Source organism: Choloepus didactylus, chromosome 2 (genome assembly GCF_015220235.1).
Source record: "Choloepus didactylus isolate mChoDid1 chromosome 2, mChoDid1.pri, whole genome shotgun sequence".
NCBI lineage: Eukaryota > Metazoa > Chordata > Mammalia > Pilosa > Megalonychidae > Choloepus > Choloepus didactylus.
Window position 1 is genome coordinate 174,850,416 of NC_051308.1, and position 20,594 is coordinate 174,871,009.

The 20,594-nt window shown below is 34.4% G+C and overlaps 1 protein-coding gene across 8 annotated transcripts in view; it reads right to left on the reverse strand.

Moving 5' to 3' along the window:
* Window positions 1-3,910: 3,910 nt before the first annotated feature.
* Window positions 3,911-20,594, reverse strand: part of SRSF11 (serine and arginine rich splicing factor 11) — a 45,418-nt gene continuing 28,734 nt past the window's right edge. For 7 of the 8 annotated variants that reach the window (XM_037826938.1, XM_037826937.1, XM_037826943.1 and 4 more), the window contains 9 exons: window positions 19,756-19,848; window positions 18,920-18,969; window positions 17,455-17,582; window positions 15,446-15,527; window positions 10,992-11,123; window positions 9,853-9,942; window positions 5,899-5,994; window positions 5,400-5,538; window positions 3,911-5,294 (listed from right to left, as the gene is read on the reverse strand). In XM_037826938.1, the coding sequence (XP_037682866.1) occupies window positions 5,097-5,294; window positions 5,400-5,538; window positions 5,899-5,994; window positions 9,853-9,942; window positions 10,992-11,123; window positions 15,446-15,527; window positions 17,455-17,582; window positions 18,920-18,969; window positions 19,756-19,848 (1,008 nt within the window). In that variant the 3' untranslated portion in view covers window positions 3,911-5,096. The remainder of the gene's footprint in view (window positions 5,295-5,399; window positions 5,539-5,898; window positions 5,995-9,852; window positions 9,943-10,991; window positions 11,124-15,445; window positions 15,528-17,454; window positions 17,583-18,919; window positions 18,970-19,755; window positions 19,849-20,594) is intronic. The other variant, XM_037826936.1, reaches the window with a different exon arrangement.

The following is a 20,594-nucleotide window of genomic DNA, read 5'->3' on the forward strand; positions in this document are numbered from 1 at the left end:
TTCTTGAATCAGAGTTTTCTTTGGCTGTAGACATTCATATACAGAGAATTTCCAAACTTCATAAAAGTGAGGCATAAAGCAAGTGCCCTCCCTGTTTACATATGATAGTCTGGAAATTTACACCTTTCAAAGAAGCCACACTGTTGACCAAAGCTGAAAAACTGTTTCATTTCCCTGTCTTGCTCAGAACTGGTTATTGACCTCCAATCTCTGTTAAAAATAGGTTTTCATAATGTTACTAATGGACAATTTATTATTCACAGTTGGGAAGGGTGATGAATAATGCTTGTTTAGAGGGTCCCTCTTCTTCCATAAGTCTACAGCAGACAAAGATCTTGTTTTGATGCAACAAAAGGGCAGTAGTAAATAGTAAATACTGAATTGAGGGGTGGTCCCTTTTGCTAGGTTATGTTATTTGCATATAAATAAGGTGGATGGTAGAGAAAAAGTTGGGGTAACTAATATTTTAGTTGGAAAAATTTAGTAAATTTGAAGTCCTGCGTTTTTGTAGTCATTCTGAATGAATTATTCACCTCAGGTTAGTACTTACCACATTTCTGCTGTTAACTCTAGCAAAAGGTATCTTAACCATGTTTTCTAAAATTAACAAAATGAACCCTTACTAAAGTTGTTAAAACGGAAACTGTGGAAACTTTTGACGACAATAGAAAGTGAAACTGCCCTAGAGAGCAATGGGCATGAGGTTTTAATTACTTGTAAAAAACAGCAAAAGTAAACTTCGCAAAAACCCGTTTTTTTTTTTTTTGGTATACTATGAATAAGTTAGCAAAAACTACCTTTGCAAAGTACTTTATGTCAGAAATCCCAGTAGCCTCCATAGTTGCCATATAAAAATATAATGTCAAATATTGCTTACCACATTACTTGGTTATTTTTTTGCCAGAATGGAAATTGATAATTAGCAGAAATTGGTTTAGCTAGAGGTTGTAAGCTTGTAGCAGTTACATGTAGGTCAAAATGCAGAAATGTAATTTGCAAAGTGGTGCTTTGTATTAAGGGTGAGGATAACATTGCAGCTCAGTTTCTGGTGCAAGAAAATTGTAGTGTAACACACACTGTATCCTTAAAATGGACTGGCCATTTGTCAATGCAGAATTATACATCCGCAGGCTAAAGGATTATGAAAAGGTTGAGGTAATGAACTCACAGGCATTTTTAGATCATATGAGCATCCTTATAGGACTACCTAGTGATGAGCTTTTAAAATTGTTATAGCTCATCTTACAATAGTAGCACTTTTTGCCATAATGGCCCCTATGGTACAAAGAACTACAATTTTACTTTTGCCACAGCACCTAAAAGTATAATACTAAGGCAAAATCTTTTAAGGGTTTTCAAGAAAGGTATTTGTCAATCAGTCTGGGTTTTGATCACATTTTGCAGATGAAAATGAAATTAAAGTAGAAACATCTTTTTTTGAATAAAATTAAAACTCACCACTTATCCTGCATAACTGTAGGATTCTCAGTCACTAAAGGTGACAATGACTGGCTGGGGTAGTTTTACCGGGAAATAACGAATGTAGGTTGTGTAGGAGTTTTAGAAGGTAGAGTGATGAAGAAGCCATTTGGTAGCTCATGCACATTGTGGCTTATCTGTTGGCTCATCTTAATGGATGACACAGCAGCTGAGCCTGCAGCTTCCCTTGGATTTTCCTGCAGCTTCTGGGTCTGAGAGTATTTAGCAACCTAAAAGAGTCTTGGCATCTGAAGGACACTCTTGCCACCAAGGTCAGAAGCAACAAGCTCTGACCTGAGTTTCAGTCAGTCTTCATGGGCTCCAGCTCACTCTTGTAGTTCCAGCTTTTTCTTGTTTCCTCCACTTATCTTATCTTCCTTTCTGACTTCTTGTGGCTATCAAGCTCCAGCATCGGTTGCCCAAGATCATGGCCTTAAGAGCTCCCACAATTGTTAAGGTGAAATTCCTGTAACAAATCAGTGGTCTCTGATTGAACCCTGACTGGTAACACCAGTTTTGCCGAAAAAGAAAAATATTAATCTACATGCTTGTATTCCAATACCTGACATTTAAGTTAAACAAATTTTAACTGTCAACTTATAGAATGAATGAAAAAAGGGAGTTTTACATTTAGTATATTGTAAACATTTAAAATTGTTAAAATTTAAATATACTAATTTGTTAAAATTTCTGCAGAAGGCTCATCCAGTTTGGATTAGGAAGAAAAATTCTTTAAAAATTACATCTTAACTGAAGAGTAATATTAAACGTTTGGAACATTCCATTCTTTGTGAACCTAGACCTTCAATTTCCCATGCACAAATCATATTTGAGCTATCCTTAAAAAAAAGTGTTACACTAATTTTAGTGAGGTGCAATGGGAAAACAGCATGCCAGTGGTGTCCAACTGCAGAAAAGTGGTATTGCTGTTAGAAAAGCTGGCTTATTGAACAATAATACTGTGCAGGCTATTTGATGCCCACACCGATGCTAGGTTAAAATTAGTTTCCAATAGAAGCCGTGCCCCCTCCCTCCATGCTTCTTTTACTTTCCTTGTCTGTATTTTCCATATGCAAAACCCATCTTTATCAAAGTGTCAGGGATACATAGCCTTCTCAAAGCCTAATACACATACAATTTATCTTAGTGCTTTTGTTATTCCCAACCTAAATTACTAGTTTTAAACAGCTGCTACCATTTATTGAATCTAAGTATTTTTTTTTTTTTTCACTACCAACTACATTGCAAGGTAGGTATCACTCCCATTTTACAAAGGTCTCCTCTGCTCTTAAGGAAGCCCAAACTCTTAAATGACTGGACTCGTAAGCTTTCAATTTAAAAAGCCTTGTTACCTAGTCTCTACATTTCATTCACTACTGAAGAATTTAAGCAAATAAATAGGACAAGTATTTTTCTAACAAAACCACTTTTATTTTTAAATCACTTTCACTACCAAATACAGAAGAAAACTCAGTGTGGAGGGAGGCAGTGTTAACTTGGTTTCAACTGGTCATGATTAAGAGGCTTTATGTACCAGTGCAACCCTACCTTTGGGCGGAAAATGCTCATTGAAAATAGATACTGAAAGTATGGATTCCCTTCACTGCACACCTTAAGTCAGTGATACTATTTTAAAACTAAGTTTCTCAATCCCTTTTGAAAAGTTAGTACATTAGTACGCATAGATTATAAGTGAGAAAATAGACTGGGTAATATGAGGTTTAACCACGTGAAACTGCAAATATTTGACTCATTTTTGACTTACAAAAATGGCAGTGTCACATGGTTATGTCCGTATTTACTAAAGATGTTTTAAGTTTAAACAAATGTCATTTTGATTTTTAAAATGTACTGATTATTAGGCCCTTACTAGAACTTCTTACACTTCATAGACAAAACCCCTTTTGATAAAAATCTTTAAAGAGTTGCTTACTAAAAACTGTAAAAACAATGCTTTTCTATATGGCATTTCAATTAAAAAATGTTAAAATATTTATATTCAGATAAATGCTACAAGTTTCATTTTCTCTTAATCCTAGCTACCCAAAACACTACTCATTTCATAAATGAATATACTATTTAGTATTGTACAGTAGATACATACCATTGACAGCTTCAGCACTATACTGGAAAAGGCAAATCTTTATATTTCACTGGAAATATAAAGGTACTAGATACAGATAGGATCATTTGTTTACCTTAAGGTTGTTTTTTTCCAACCCTATTCACACAACCACCATATAAGAAGTGACATTATTAAACTTAGAGAAAATTGCTTTAGATAGAAATCGATTTTGATGACAACTAAGTACGGCTATGATGGATTTCATTGTTACCGAATTTAAATGTGCATAAAGGGGAAAGAAAGTAATTTGTGAAATGAACGAGGTAAATGTCATACATTCAACAGTGTAAATAAATACAACTACAGTTTTACAGGAACATGAATGTAAGTTTAAGGGTTTTATTATCAAAGTCTTGTAAAACAAATTCAGAAACTGTACATCAACATGGCACAGACTGTAGCCTACTTTTGTTTTTACTGCACAAAAGTGAAATTTGAAACTCCTGTAACTAAGAAAAGTTACCTAACTACTTTGCATATAACATGGAATCACTGAGTGCATAAGATTACTATTGCAGTAACAGTAACACAAATTCATTGGTTTTATACAACTTGAGATCAAATAAAAAGTACATTATCAAGTAGATTTGTCTTATTTTAAAAGCATATGAAGGGGAATTTAAAATGCACTACCCTCTTTTACCAACATTGAGCTTAAAACAAATTAAAAGAGTGGAAAATTGAAAGGACAAAATATAACTTTCTTTCAGAGATGGACTCAGGATAGGCAGATAGCTTTCACTGATGTTGTGGAATAAATTATTTAAGGAAAAAAAAATTCCCAAACACGATACGGAAAAGTATACAACTATATTTCAAAATACGAGGCTCTTCACTCACTGCCAAAGATAGTTATTTTTGGAATCTTGTTTCTGTAATTAAAGCCTAATTAGCCATCAAAAAAGGTTAGTGCATATATAACCTTGAAACAAAAGCCACAAAAATTTAGCCACAAGGCTTAAAGGATTATCTATTTCAAATGTTCACTTCCAGATGTAACTAAGAATGTTAATTTGTCATGTCAACAAATAAGACCATAAGTAGATCAATCATGTTGGAGGATTTTAATGACATTTAGGATATTCCTGCCACAATTAACATGCAATCAGTGCATTCCCTACATGGCTCTATTACGGCAATGAATCAAATTCTAGAAATACTATAAGTGAACTTACTTAATAAAGGAGATCATACAACATAAACAATCCATGCCTGCTGTAGATGCATGCAGCTTTTCATTTTTGTTATGCAGCAGCACCAGGATAGTAAAACTGCTTGGTTACTTGATCATACTTCACCATGACAAGAAATGATTATCCATGTACCATTTTCTAAAAGCTTTTGATGTAAATAGTATCAGGGGTTTTATAACCATTTATAACTCAGAGCTGTATACATCTAGACTTGAGATGAACAAATACAGCATTAAGAAATCACACAAAGGAATGACACTGATGCATGTATACAGTTGGATTCCTTGTAAAAGCAATATTCAGTCACTCATATCCATGTCTTCTTCATGATGATCATCCCCATTCACTTTGGATTCTCTCAGTGAATCACCAGTTCCCTTTTCCACAGGACATTCCTTTGTTTTAGGGGAACCTGTTTCTGTTGGTTTCTTCTCCTCCTTTCTGTCTTTCTCGCTGTCATACCCCTGTTCCTCTTCATCGTAATCCCGTGTAACCTGCTTTGCCAAGGAGAATAATAAAAGTAAACTTCTTCAAAGAAAAATCACTTCTTAAAAGTACCAATACCACCCAAAATACCATAGTAAATTAGTTTGTAAACATACTTTTACATCTTTATCACTCTCTGATTTTCTTTCCCGATCTTTTTCCTTATCTTTACTCTTCTTCTTCTTACTTGTTGATCGTTCTCTTTCATCTCTGCTTCTTTCTTTATCCTTATCTTTCTTCTTCTCCTTTTTGTGTCTAGGATGACAGTTACATGTGCTCAAAAAGATGCTGTAAAGGAATCTCCCTAAAAGTTTCGTTCAGAAATGTAGCAATAAATTTTAACTTGTTTTGATGGAGTGCACAAAGAGTCAATTTCAAAACACTGGACAATAAAGGTATAAGCTATGCTTGTTATACTAGTATAGGTAAGAAAAACATAATTTTGCTACAAGTCTAAAATGCCCAATCTTGAGTCATAAAGGGAATGATAAAGCAATACATTCTTAAGTACTTTAATTCTGAAAAGGAAGAAAAACTACAGGACAGCTTTCAAAATAAAAACTAACAAATTCTGAAAAATAGAAAGGATAGATATGAATGTTTTAACTGCCTTACCTCCTAGGGGATGGCGAGCGAGACAGTTTTCTTTTAGGAGACCTGGGCTTTTTAGGAGATCTTGTTCCACTCCTGCTTCTTCTTCGTCGTCTCTCTCTAGAATCACGAATAAAAAAATGGGGCTTTAGAATAGAGTATTATCTCAAAAAAATGTAGGCACAACACAGTATGATAAAGAAACTCCACTTGGAACACCTAAACATGATTCTGATAATGAAAAGACTTTTTACTATATTGTTTTAAGTTGAAGAATCAAATGAATAATAACAATTGCAAATCACTCGAATGGTCTTTTATTGCCCTCGAAAAAATACAAAAAATACTAATTTCTAGCAATTCTTGAAGACGTTATGACATCAAGACATTAGAAATATTAAACTTGAGGGCAGACTGACTCTAAAAGTCTTTTGCTAATAAAATATCCAAAATAGAAACTTGTTAATCATAAGGTGAAATTCAGAGAACTAGAGATGGTGGTAAATCAAATCAAATCAAATCGACTCCCTATATTCCAGCCAAAACTTCCCACTTACCCTGCTTTGAGCAATTAGTTTCCAGATATACAGTAGTCTTCCCACCCACTTTAAAGGGGTAGCTTTTAATATTTTTTTTTTGGTATTCTGCTCCTGTCACTGTTTGCAAAATTTCTTATAAGACTTAGAAGATGACCATTATAAAAAGAGTTAATTAAAAAAAAAAAATGAAAAAAATATGCAGGGCCCCCCAAGGAGCTGGTGGAGAATGCAGGGGTGTTGGGCTTTCCCACCTCGATGGCTGCTGTTGTGCTCACAGGCATGGGGGACTGGTAGCTTGATGGGCTGAGCCCTCTACCATGGGACTTGCCCTTGGGGAGACTGTTGCTGCAAAGGAGAGGCTGGGCCTGCCTACAGTTGTGCCTAAGAGTCTCCTCCTGAATGCCTCTTTGTTGCCCAGATGTGGCCCTCTCTCTGTAGCTAAGCCAACTTAACAGGTGAGATCACTGCCCTCACTCCTATGTACCAGGGGAGTAAATCTCCCTGGCAATGTGGAATATGACTCCTGGGGAGGAATGTAGACCCGGCATCGTGGGATGGAGAACATCTTCTTGACCAAAAGGGGGATGTGAAAGGAAATGAAATAAGCTACAGTGGCAGAGAGATTCCAAAAGGAGCCGAGAGGTCGCTCTGGTGGGCACTCTTACACACCATAGAGACAACCTTCTTAGGTTCTAATGAATTGGAATAGCTAGCAGTAAATACCTGAAACAATCAAACTGCAACCCAGAACCCTTGAATCTTGAAGATGACTGCATAAAAATGTAGCTTATGAGGGGTGACAGTGTGACTGGGAAGGCCATTTGGACCTCACTCCTCTTTGTCCAGTGTATGGATGGATGAGTAAAAAATGGGGAAAAAAAAAAAGGCACCCAGTGTTTTTTACTTTAATTGTTCTTTTTCACTTTGACTTTTATTCTTATTATTTTTTTGTGTTTGGTAATGAAAATGTTCAAAAATTAATTGAGGTGATGAACGCATAGCTATGTGGTGGTACTGTGAACAGTTGAGTGTATGCTTTGTATGACTGCATGGTATGTGAATGTATCTCAATAAAATTGAAATAAAAAAGAAAAGATGACCATTATAGGATACAGGTGCAAACAAAGCAAATCAAATAATTAAAACCCTGTGTCTTTAGTTGCCCTGTTTTCAAACAAACTTTTCTGTTTTTCTATCCCTGAAGTCCTCTGTCCTGGAAACATTATCACACAACTTAACATTCATTCATCAAATATTTATTATGTTTGTTAGGATTGTATATCTTATACTTTCTGCTCCTGTATTTGTGGGACTGATATTCCAAATTCCCTAATGGAAGAAATGTTTTGTTATACTTCCATTTGGTTGTAGCACAACTATAAACACATAAGCATTCAATAAAACCTCACAAAAGATCCATGAAGATACATAATCCAACAATTCAGCAGGCTAAGGTGCTCATAAATATGTACAATTTAAGCAATAAGCATGAAAATGCCTCTAGTTTTTAAGGTAAGAAAATACATTTTGTACTTCCCAACTTTCATGCCCTTTTTGCCACCTATCCTTCAGACCTGGATTGGCATTTCCAACAGTATTTTCACCTGGCTTCTCTTTATTTCTTCTACACTTACTTAAAACGTACACATTTATTTAAACATTCCTCCTGTTTATTTTTTTGCTAACAGCTTTACTGAAATATAACTCACATAATATATGATAAATTCATCCATTTAAAATGCATAATTTGATGGTTTTTAGTATATTCTCAGAGTTGGGTAACCATCACGACAATTAATTTTAGAACATTTTCATCACTGCAAAAAGAAATCCCAAACTCCATCTGCTAACCTTCTATTCTTTCCCCAGCTTTAGGGAACCACTAGTCTACCTTCTATCTCTATGTATTTGCCTGTGCTGGACATTTCATATAAATGAAATCATGTGACTCAAATGATTGTCTTCTTTCACTTAGCATAGTATTTTTAAGGTCCTTCCATGTTGTAACATATATTAGTCCTTCATTCCTTTTTACCACCAAATAACATTGTACTGTATGGATCCATACAGCATTGTGCTTACCCAATCAACTGCTGACCAATATTTGGGTTGTTCTGACTTTTTAGCTATTATGAATAAGGCTGATATGAACACTTGTGTCCAAGTTTTTGAGTGGACATGTTTTCATTTCTCTTGGATATATCCCTAAAAGATTTTTTGGGTCAAATAGTAGTTCTATGTTTTAACTTTTTGAGGAACTGCCAGACTGTTTCTAAACTGGCTGCACCATTTTAATTTCTACCAGCAGTGTATGTACACTTCAATTTCTCCACATTTTCACCAACACTTTTAATCTTTTAGATTATAACCATCCTAGTGGGTGTGAATTTATATCTCACTGTGGTTCTGATTTGCATTTCCCTGATGGCTAATGATTTTAAGCATCTTTTTCATGTGCTTACTGGCCATTTGTATATCCCCTTTGGAAAAATGACTTAGATTCTTTGACCATTTTTTAACAGGGTTATTTATCTTTTCTATTACTGCATTGTAAGAGTTGTTTATACATTCTAGATACAAGTTCATTATTAGATATAAGATTTTCAAGTATTTTCTACCACTGTGAGTTTGTCTTTTCATTTTCTTGATAGCATCCTTTGAACCACAGTTTTTAATTTTGATGAAGTCCAATTTATAGATTTTTTTTTCTTTTGTTACCTGTGCTTTTGGCATATTTCGTAACCTACTGCCAAATCCAAGGTCACGAAGATTTACTCCCTTTTCAAGAGTCTTATATAAACTTTTTTAAAATTTTAAGCTAATTTCTGTATATTGTATAAGTTTCCTAAGTGAATTTAAACAAGACTAGATTAATAAAACAAATGCAGGAGCAAAACAGGTATAGACTGCAAGAAAATGGAATTAAGTATGGTCAACCCTTATTAATATCATATGAATTCCACATTAAGTGTGAAAACACATTTGCTGTGGAGTAAACTTTGCAACACTAATTCTCACCAAGCAATTTAAAAGTAGCATTACTAATCTAAAAATGTCAAAACTCAGAACTTGCATTGCCTTCCATAAATGTATCAATGTTCCAATATATGGGGAACAAAAATTCCTCTGGGGAATTGGAGTGCGGATATGTTAACCAATTTAATATGCAACAATTCAGTATGCTTTAGCCACTAAAGCTGTTAGGATAGGAAAAAAAACAGGATGCAGAATATAGACAAAAAAAAAAAACTGACACAGTCTGTGTTGCTTTAAGCACACTACGCAATAAAATATTCTGCCTGTATCCTCTATACCATACAATATTAAACAAAAAGAAAGATGAGCCTCAGGTTATTCTTTTCAAATTGCTTTAAAAAAAAAAAAGTTCAATATAATGGCAAGGCCCAACTTCTTTCAACACTGCATGACGACACATTACCTGCTTGCACTTCTAGAACGTCTGGCTGTGCTATAACTTTTTGGTGGTGTTTTGGAACGTTTTTTTTCTTTGTCTTCTTTCTTTTTGTCTCTAATAAATGAAAAAAAAATACGAATGCATTAAAAGACTTAGCTCATGTAAATTTATACAGTGCTACAAATCAAAAGTACAATCAGATCTAGTCCCATTCTTAAAAGTATTCCACATAAAACCTCCTACCAATAGAACAAACTGTAGCAAGAAAAGAATTACAATGTTGGCCAGTGTACTGGTATGCTAGGAGATGAGTCCAGTAGGCTTAATAATTGTCTCTAGGCTCTGGACTACTCTCTTTCTTTCAGTTCATTACGAGTTTCCCAACTCACCATGGCTCTATGTCCTCTACTAAAATCAGGCCAAAACATAATGCATTTCCTAACCGCTCATCAATATCAACCTCCCCTCTTAATTCTTCCAAAGCACAAATCTCTAATTATGGAATAAGCCAACTTTTAACCTTTTTCTGCTGCTACACATTCTGGGTTATTTAGTGCTACTGGAAAAATATCCTATCATAATGGATTTATCAGCATTACAACCATACCTTGCTTAACTCTGTACTTAATTTTACAGACTCCTGCAACATTATTTTTATTCCCCACAGCATTTTTTTCCAAGATCACCACTCTACCCAAGACCCTGGACAAAAAGTAGACAATCAATATATATAGCTGTTGAATGACCTTACACCCTTAAACATATATACATACTTAACTATCTTCAACTCCTCTATAATTATATTTTCAAGACCAGATTATCCTTTTTGTTGTTCTAAGATAATCCTTCCATCCTATTTTCTCCAGTCCATTCCTTTCCTTCTCTGGTCAATGACTAGGAGCACTAAATTCTTAGCAGTGATGGAGAAGAGGATATGAAAGAAGGTAGTAGGACAGCTAAGAACTTTTACCTAAGAAATTTATCTAGGCCTTCAGCTCTAAGCTCAAGTCCCAGTTTATAAGGGAGCACAAGAAAACAAATATTAGCCTCTTCAAGTTCCAGTTAGTTTCTCCCCCAGTAGAGCTCTATCTCCCTTTTTCCATCTCTTTTATCATTAAGTAGCATGGTGTTTGGTACTTATTTATCTTCTCACCCAAGGTTACCTGGTTTTTGATGTGCTTCTTGATCTTCTACCTCTTTCTCTGGAATGAGACCTTCTCCGTCTTGGACTTTTGGATCGTCGCCTACTCCTTGATTTAGAATGTGATCTCCTTCTCGATCTGCTTCTTGATCGCCTAATAATTTAAAAAGGAAGCCAGACGTAAATGCAAAAAGGCTAGTAGTGAATAGTTCACTTGGTTATCAGACTAAAAAACAGATTAAAATAACCACCAATAAGAGGGATATTTCCCTGCCAGTTGCTACCATTATTTAGTTAGATCACACAAGTAAACATCTTTGACACCTTTTAAAAACCAGGAATTCCTCACCTTTAAATCTTTTGCTCAATTTGTCAAACCAGTCCTTCTCTCTCTACTCTCCCTACAACTCCTGGGTTAGAGATATTACCAGAGAAAAAAGGAAATCATAAATATTTGGTTCATTTGCATCATCTTTTATAACTATATGAAAGCATTTTTGCATGTATTTCTTATTTGATTCCTCACTCTTACAGGTAAAATTTCACTTTTCAGTTATCAAACACATATATGCTTACTACATGCTTTAAAAATACTAGATCACTTATCCTAAGGCAGAGATTAAATTGTTTGACAAATACAATTTACAGTGCCAGTAAGTCTCAGAGTTGGATTCAAACTCAGGCAGGCAGTCTGGTTCCTAAGTCTACGTTCTCAACAACTTAGCATGTTGTCTTCTTGTATCTAGCTAATGTTCTCTAGAATTCTCTTCTTTAATTCACAATTTAAGAGAAAATTTTAAAGAGATATACAACTCAGTTCAAACTGCTTCGCTTACTCTCATTTTCTCCCCAAATTATTAGCCTCTACACGACAATCTCTTTCCTTTTGTGTATTTCTCTCCAGATTTCCCCCTTCCTACCCTTTCTCTTCCAGAACTTAGAAAGCACAATTAATCTTTTGATGCTGATCTTCTCTCCTGTCTTAAAACATTCCTTTAAGAATAATTAAAAATAATTTCATACGTGTTTAACCTTGATCACTTATAGTTACTGTACAAGCTCTTTCTATGGAAAATTTTGAATAAAGTCTAAACCTGCTGCCTTCACTTTGTCAGGGAGCCAAAGAATGGATGTTTTAGAAATTAAATAACCTGTGTTCAAATCCTGGTGCTCTCATTTATAAGCCAGGCAACTTAAAGAGCATTTATTTAATCTCTTTGAGCCCATTACCTCAGCAAAGATAACAGCACCCACCTCACAGAATAGTTGTAAAGACTGAATGAGATTTAAAGTGCAGCTCAGTGCTTCAATAATACAAGGCATATACAATTGTTGACTTCCTTCTTTCCTCTTACTGAATTGTTCTAAAATAACTTATGTAGCCATCATTCTCTAACAGTTCCCTCAAAACCTATCAATTAACTTTTTATCAAATTCAGCAACCTTCTATTTTAACTCTCTCATTTTTGGCTGCATTCAAAACTATTTGCTGAATGATCCCTCTCCCTCTCAATAACATCTCCATATCCTATGAAATTTTCATTTAATGCTTAACTCCTTTCTGTAAGCTCTATAAGGATAGGATATTTGGCTATCTTATATACCACTGTAGTGGTACAGCAGTTATAAGAAGTAAGTATTGCTAATCCTCTGAAGATTCTGGCTTTAACAAAATTTATGTGAACCAACATTTTAGCCAACCCCAAGTTACACATTTTTTCCAACTTTCAATTTGATGTAGAAAAAATAATCCCAAGAATATTCTCACAGGTTTCCTTCTAAACAAAGTGAGTAATATAATAAAAATTATTTTTAAAAATCTACTTTGGTAAGCAGAGGTACCACATCAAGCTATATACAATATGGTCCTAAAATAGTTAATATACTACAGAGTCACTTTTAGCATAGTTTATATATATATATGTTTCCAAAATTCAGAAAAATGTAGGTTAGTAAACCATATACCTTAAGTCAGAAAGCTTGCTGAAAAGTAATGGTCATTTTATATACAAAGACTGAGATTAAGATTCTAGAACCCACAGTAATCACCTGTTATGATTTATTACTAAAAGTGTCCAAATTCAGAAAATGAAATTTCACTGCTCTTTTCCACTTGTGATATTAAAGTATTTCAAATGAAAATTGTGAGAGTCCTGATAATGTACTTGAGCACATAAAGAGGAAAATTCATAGGCTCTCCATCTCAAGAGTTCAGGGTCTTAAACAAAAGAGACAAATTCAGCAATCATATTATGAGATATATCCTACTGTAGTGGTTAAGCTATAAGAGCACTGTCATGGGAGATAAAGATTATAAGCAGTAGCAATACTTCAAGTAAGAGTAAAATAAATTTGAGTTGTATCTTAAGAAGCAGCAACAGAAAACACAGAAGCATAAAGAAAATGTAGTCAGGGAAGTACTGTGAGAAAATTCAGACTGTTTTAGAGCACAAATGACAAGTGTGGAAAGGTGAACCAAGACCAATTCTAAATAAGCATGGATGCTCTTTTAATGCTTTATTTATCCTCAAGGCAATAGCAGGCTGCTGGAAGTTTTTAGGGGAGCTGTGACATGATCCAGATTTAGGTTTTTAAAAGGCATTTCTACAAATTACATGAACTGAGGGAAGGTTGGGTGAGTGGGAATGAAATAGATACACCAGTTTGGACAACCCCTTATTAGTCTAAAAAATGGCTTGATTTACAGGTAGGATGATAATAGAAGTAAAAAGGAAGGGCCATCTCTGGGACAGAATAAATGTGACTTACAGATATTTGGATATGATGAGTATGAGTATATGTATGTATGAACGTTCAGGGGTGGGGTAACAGAGACATGAGTAAGTCTAGAATTCAAGTATAAACTACTTTTTCAAAAATCCTGGTAATAAATAAGATAAATGATTTTGTCTAACTAGCCTTTGGTAAGAACTGAGTGACCAAAGATATTAAGAGAAGTTAGACAACTGCTGGAACTAGGTCCCAAAAGAGACGGACCCAGAGATGAAGGCTGGTGGGGCAAATGAGGTTTAAGAGTCAGGTGATGGAGGGATATGACACATAAGGTGAAGTTGAAACTGACAGATGTAACTGACTCCAGCAGGAACATTAATAGTGTTGAATGCTAACCTTTTAAGGGCTCTGATTAGAACTAAAGTGTAATTAGGGCAATCAAGACAAGAATTTAAAAATTAAGTAAAATGAAGCATGGCTGAAATACCTGGGAGACAAATAACCTAGAACAATCATTCTTGAATTATAGTTTGTGATACTCTGGATATCCCATCAGGTCTATGAGGTCAAAATTATTTTCAAATCAATACAATATTGGCCTTTTTCATTGTGTTCACATTTGCACTAATGGTGCAAACGCAATGGGACTCCTTAGCACAAACCAAGATAGTGGCAACTGAATTGCCCTAGCAGTCACTTTATTCTTTCCTGGAATCTGCTTCATGTACTTGCATAAAGCAGGAAAAAAAAAAAAAGCCATCTTCACTAAGTAAAAATTACTAATTTTATTAAATCTTACCCCTCTAGTATATTTTATAATATTCTGCATGATGAATTGGAAAGTATGCATAAATCACTTCTAATGCTTATTGATACACAATGGCCAGATTACAAAGACACTTGTATTAATGAATTGCAAGCTGAACTAGCTCCTTATTTCATGAACACTGCTTTTAGTTGAAAGAACGACCAACAAAACCATAGTTATTCAGACTTGAGTATTTGGCAGACATTTTACTGAAAAAACAAATGAAGCAATAATCCTATCACTTCAAAGGGAACAACTGCATTTGTTGCCAATGATGCAACCTGAGTGTTCAAGAGAAAGCTGTATTTTGAAAAACCTGAATCCACAGTTGTTTGATAGCTTTACTGATGAGATGTGTGGTGATATTACTAAATGTATCTATCACTTGTCAAGTTTTGGCACTTTATCAACAAATATTATTCACAATTATCTGAAAAGGCAATGTAACTACTCCTTTTTCTGACTACATATTTGTGTGAAGTTGGAATTTTTACTTACACTAACCAAAATATATTGCAATAAATTGAAGACAGAATCCAGCTGCCTTCAATGGAGCCACCTGCTGTAAAACCAAGTCTCTCTTCTCACTAATATTTTTTGGAAAATAGCTTTTTACCCCATTAAAAAAGCTTGTATTAATATAGGTGAATTTACTTTGTTATTTTAAATGAATTTAAAAAAACTTTAAGAATTTCTCAGTTTTAATTTTTAATATGTTCAACATCAACAGATATAACCTACATAAAAGCTCTGTGGGATTTTTTTTTTTGAGCAAAAATGTTATGAGACCAATAAATTTGAGAATGGTCTTGAGAGAATTTTACAAATTTAAAAGGGTTGTCATGTGGGAAGGAGAACAAACTCATTAAAAAAGGATGTGATGCACAGAAATTATCTTTGTCTAAGGCACGACTGCCTCCAAAAAGTAATCTAACCTGTGTCTAGAAGAAGAGGGAGTCCTCCTCCTTCTAGAACGTGATCTTGACCTTGAATGCCTTCGTTTTTCTTCCTTCTTATCTGAATTCAAAAGAAAAGGAATATGCATTTAGAAATCATCATGCAAACAGAAAGATTATTCAAGTTCAGGAGTTTTTATCCTACTAATTTCTTTATTATCTTGATTTTTAGCTTTTATATATATATACTTGAATGTCATAAGTGATCATTTTATAACCAGAATACTGAAACTTATTGAAGTGATATAAATTATCCAGGCCTTTGGTAGATCCAAGTAAGACACTGATTCTCAGCTAAACATTACTTTGATTATTTCCCTTGACGAACTTGGAGTCTGTGAAGCACTGTCCATAAAGCAACTCATGAAAAGGAGTATGTTTCCGATTCTCCTTTTTCTGATTTATTTTTTAGAGAGTTCTAAATAAGAAGTCTGCTTTTCTCTTCCTAGGTGCTGCCTTCCCAAATACAGCTACAATTCAGCCAGATTCAGACTTTTAATTATAAATTAATAACATCTTCCCAAATAGCACTTAACTATAAAATAAAGTTTAAAAACCACTGGAAAAGATAAATTATTGTAGGCTGGTCCTGCAAAATGTTTCTTACCATGCATCTGTGTTTGTTTGGGAGATGGGAAAGGAAAATTCATTTTTTTCCACCACTTAGTTCTATGCTCCTCTGCTAAATACCCTCACGTATACTTATATTGGGTTAACAAACCAATATGTGGTACCAAATTCCAGAAGTCATAATTCAATCATTGTTTGTACCCTACTTCTATGACAGAGCTAGCTTTTAGTACACCAGCTCTCTTCCTCATATCTGCCTATCCCTCTTTTCCCCATCAATTTTTAATTAAGTGTAGGAATCAGATTCTAGAAATGAATTTTTGTCTTATTTCCTAGATTTTAAATAGCACAGAAGAAATTTCTTTAACTTAGGACCTAATGAGAGAAATAAAGCCACTGCTGTTCTTATGTGGGCTATCATCGAAGTGAGATTGAGTTCCCCTATCTTGAACATTTATGTTATTTTCATTAATAAGATTCAACTTACTGTGAATATCGTCAACATTAAATTAACAAAAATCTTGGAAAAAAATTAAAAGTTCATAAAGTAACTACTTTCAGTCATCCCAGTCATGTGTTTTCAAAGAAAATAGCAACAGTAGCAACATGGTGTTCTGGCAATGGAATTACACACATCTAATTTAGTATCTAAAGCTCCTACCACTTGCTGTTTATGTGACTGGGCAAATTATTTAACATTTTGTTGATTAATAAATGAAATAATATACTTAAAGCATTTGCATTAATTTATCCAATCTTACATCTTAAGACTATTTTCCTAATACCATATATACTAAAAAAAATTCCCATTAAAAAACAGTAAAAATAGAACATTGTTTCCTGGGAAAAAAATTCAGGACCAAAGACCTAAATACATATAGACAGACAATGCATTAACTACTCATTTCATCTCAAAAACACAAGTTGCAAAATATAAGGTGTTCACTTTTCATTATACAAATGGCATAAATGGAAGCATCTTCATTAGATTTTCTTGGTCAAACAAAAGGCAAAAATCAATTAAGCTATATCAACCTAGGCAAAACGAATGATTAAAAAAAACCAAAATATCACACTGAGTGTTAGATAACCCTCAGCACTACTGACTTCTTGGGCTGGGTCATTTATTGTTGTACAGGATTGTCCTGTGAACTGTAGAATACTTAGCAACATCTCCCGCCTCTGTTCACGAGATGTAGTTGTTACCAGTATGATAATAAAAATGTCCTCAGACATTTTCAAATATGAGACTCTGCACTGAGAATCACTGCACTAACATCATCTTTCATTCAACAGAATTTGGAAAATTTAAAAACGAAGTATTTAGCAACACACTTCCACACATATGCTATCATCCTTTCTTGCCAAGAATCATATTATAGTTTAAAATTCAACGCTATTACATAAACATACTTTACCTGGTTCTATAGCAGCAGAAATTAGGGACTGTGCTTCTCGTACTCTTTTCATGGCTTCCTCTATTTCTTTACTAGAGGTATCTGATTTCAGACTTGGTGAAACAAGACCAGCAGCTACATGATTCAACCTGAAACAGAATCAAGAATTGAAAATATTTTTAAGCACATGTCAAAATTTTAAATAAATAGATAATATAACTATGTTTTATATAACATGATTCTAGTAAGGTGCTCCTTGATAAGAAGATGGGGGAGTGCCATAATTTTGGTAAATAGCCACCACCTTGAATCATTTTCAATGGGCATCTGCCTTTTACAGGTTTGGAGAATCTGGAATAAGAAATTTTAAAAATTTTGCTGAATATCCATAAACTTTCCATAAACAAACACACATTGATAAATGCTGGTACAAGGGAATATGCTGATGATGAAAATCTTTAACACAACTTTCCTTCATATGACTTTAGGAATTGACTAAGAAATCATAATTTCCCTGGGTAAGAGCATTACTTTTTACTTTTCAGATCAGAAAAAACAATGAGGCAGAAGCCAGTAGCCCAAGGTAACATATGAAGTTCATATTGAACTAAAGAAGATGTCCCTTAAGGATTTATACTTATGAGATAAAATCATAAAAAGAGCCAAGGGAGAAAGGGAATTTAACAAACTATTAAAAGTGATTATCTCTGGGAGAAAAAAAAAGATCTGTGGGGATGCAAACAAATTTAGGATGGTAGTTATTTGTGGGGAGAGGAGGAAATGCATCAAGAATGGGTATAGAGGAAGATTCAACTGTATTGGTGAAATTCAGTAAGTTGGAGTGGTGGGTACACGTTTGGTCTTTACCTTAATTTTTATACATCAAGGAGGAAACAGTATCAGTTACAGCATGAAGAGCATGTATGGACACATCTAAAAGATGATGTCACCTCTCACTATGTGACATGCATCCTTTGTTCTGGTATAGTGTTTCCTTCATCTATGACTAGTTAACTCTTATTTACCTTCCAGGGCTCAGCCTCTCTGACCCTCAAACTAAGTTTGTCCCCCTCGTAATAAGTTCCTATAGCCCTTTGTACTTTTCTCTAGTTGAACACACACGCTTTACTGTATTTAAATATTTAATATCTTTCTTCGCAACTAGAGTATGAATGCCATGAAGGTAGAGACTCATTGTACATATTCAATATATACTTTTGAGTGAATAAACTAAAAATAACATGTAACTCTTTTCTTATCATCTTAGTATATTTAGCATTTTTATAAAAACCCCAAATTACACTAAAACATAACCCTTTGGAGATGGGCTTATTTCTACTTATACTCTCAGCAAGTACCTTCCTTGTTTCTAGAAAAGGGAATATATACTGCATGCTTTGAGATTTTAATTTTATTTATGAAAAAAAAAAAAATTGCTCTCTAGATATTAACACACCATACCCATATCACCAATGGAAACCCTTACTTGGGATCAACAGTACTCATAAGCTTCAGCAACTGATCTGCGGCAAGAGACTGTAAAAACAAAAATGTAAGTGTAAGAATACATAAAATGAATGACTGCTATTTTATTTTCTCTGTATAGTGAAATATCCAGGACAATCTGCCAAACCTACAAAAATTAATATGCTCTAATACAATAGTAGTTTCCAACAGAAATATAAAACAAGACACATGTCATGTTACAGTTCCTAGTACCCACCTTCAGAAAGGTAAAAAAAGTGACGTTATGGTTAATTAATATAATATAGAGCAGCTGTATAAGTTAAACCTGAAAATTATGAGGCTGAACAGTTTAAATTTTATAGAACAATTACTTCTCCCTTATACGACATTCCGAGAGAAGACAATGTTTTAAAGAGATATGTAAAACAAAACTCACAAATATCTAGCTATTATAATATCGAAAAAGCTTCAAAATGGACTCCAGAAAAAAAGTACAGTCAAATTATGAGAGAAATAAAAAACTTTCCAAGTAAATATACAACTGGAAGATAAGTTATAAACCCAGTTTCCCATACTTCCGTGACTGGTTTCACTGACTGTAACATCCTGATCATATGTTGGTTTCTTATAGAACATTATCTACTTTGAACTATATAAAATGAGAAATTCTTTAGTAAACAAGGGACCAATTAACTCAAAAACCTTTTAAAACTTTTTAACAGGTTTACATAAGAAAAAGTTATTATTGCAATATAGTAATCTGTTAACTCCTGCTCTTGAAATGCAAACCAGTAGTTAATGAAATATATTCTTTATAAAATGGGCTCAAAGTTGAAGGGTAATAATAAGCTATACCTGAGAGTTCAAGTTTGCTCCAGGAAGCCCGAGTGCAGCAAGGGCAGGATCAAGAGTAGGAGCTCCCAAAGCAGCCAACGGAACAGCGCCAATCTGTGAAATTTCAAATTTTGTTGTTTACGACTTCATTTACGTTCCTCTATACTGGGGGTCAGCAAATTTTTTTTCCTATAATAGGCCAGAATGTAAATAATTTGCAGGCCGTATATAGTCTCTGTCACAACTATTCAACTGTGCCATTGTAGCTCAAAAGCAGCCACAGACAATACATAAATGAATGGGCATGGCTGTGTTCCAGCAAAAATTTTTCTCCCTTGACAACTGGCATGACATTAAGCTTTCTCTGTACAGCATGCTGGAATGATACTGACTGAGGAAGAGGCTTCTTCTCCTCCTGGTTCCTGTGCCCCCTTTCTGCTTGTTCCTACAGTGCCATGTGGGGCACCTTGTGGCCTTCACCTCTCAGTGAGTTTCAGTGACAACTCCTTGGGCAGCTTTTCAGCAAGTACTGTATGCACTCCACAGAACCTCTCCACTACCCACCCTTTGGAAGGAGGACTGAATCTCAGTCTTGTTGGGAAAGGGGAGTTCCTTCACCTACATGTGTATCTTCCTTGTGTTCATTCTGTCTCAGCCCTAGTGATAGCTTCCTATACCTGCTATTCATTCTTTAGTTTCCCAAGTAGTGAATCTCCTGTTATTAGTTAATAATTCTTTATATTAAACTTTTCCTGTTCAAATTATGGTGTGGTTGTCTTTTCATTATAGAATTCTGAAAACCAATCTGATTTTCTCCAAAAGCACTTTACTAAAAAGTGCTCCCATTTTCAATTAATATT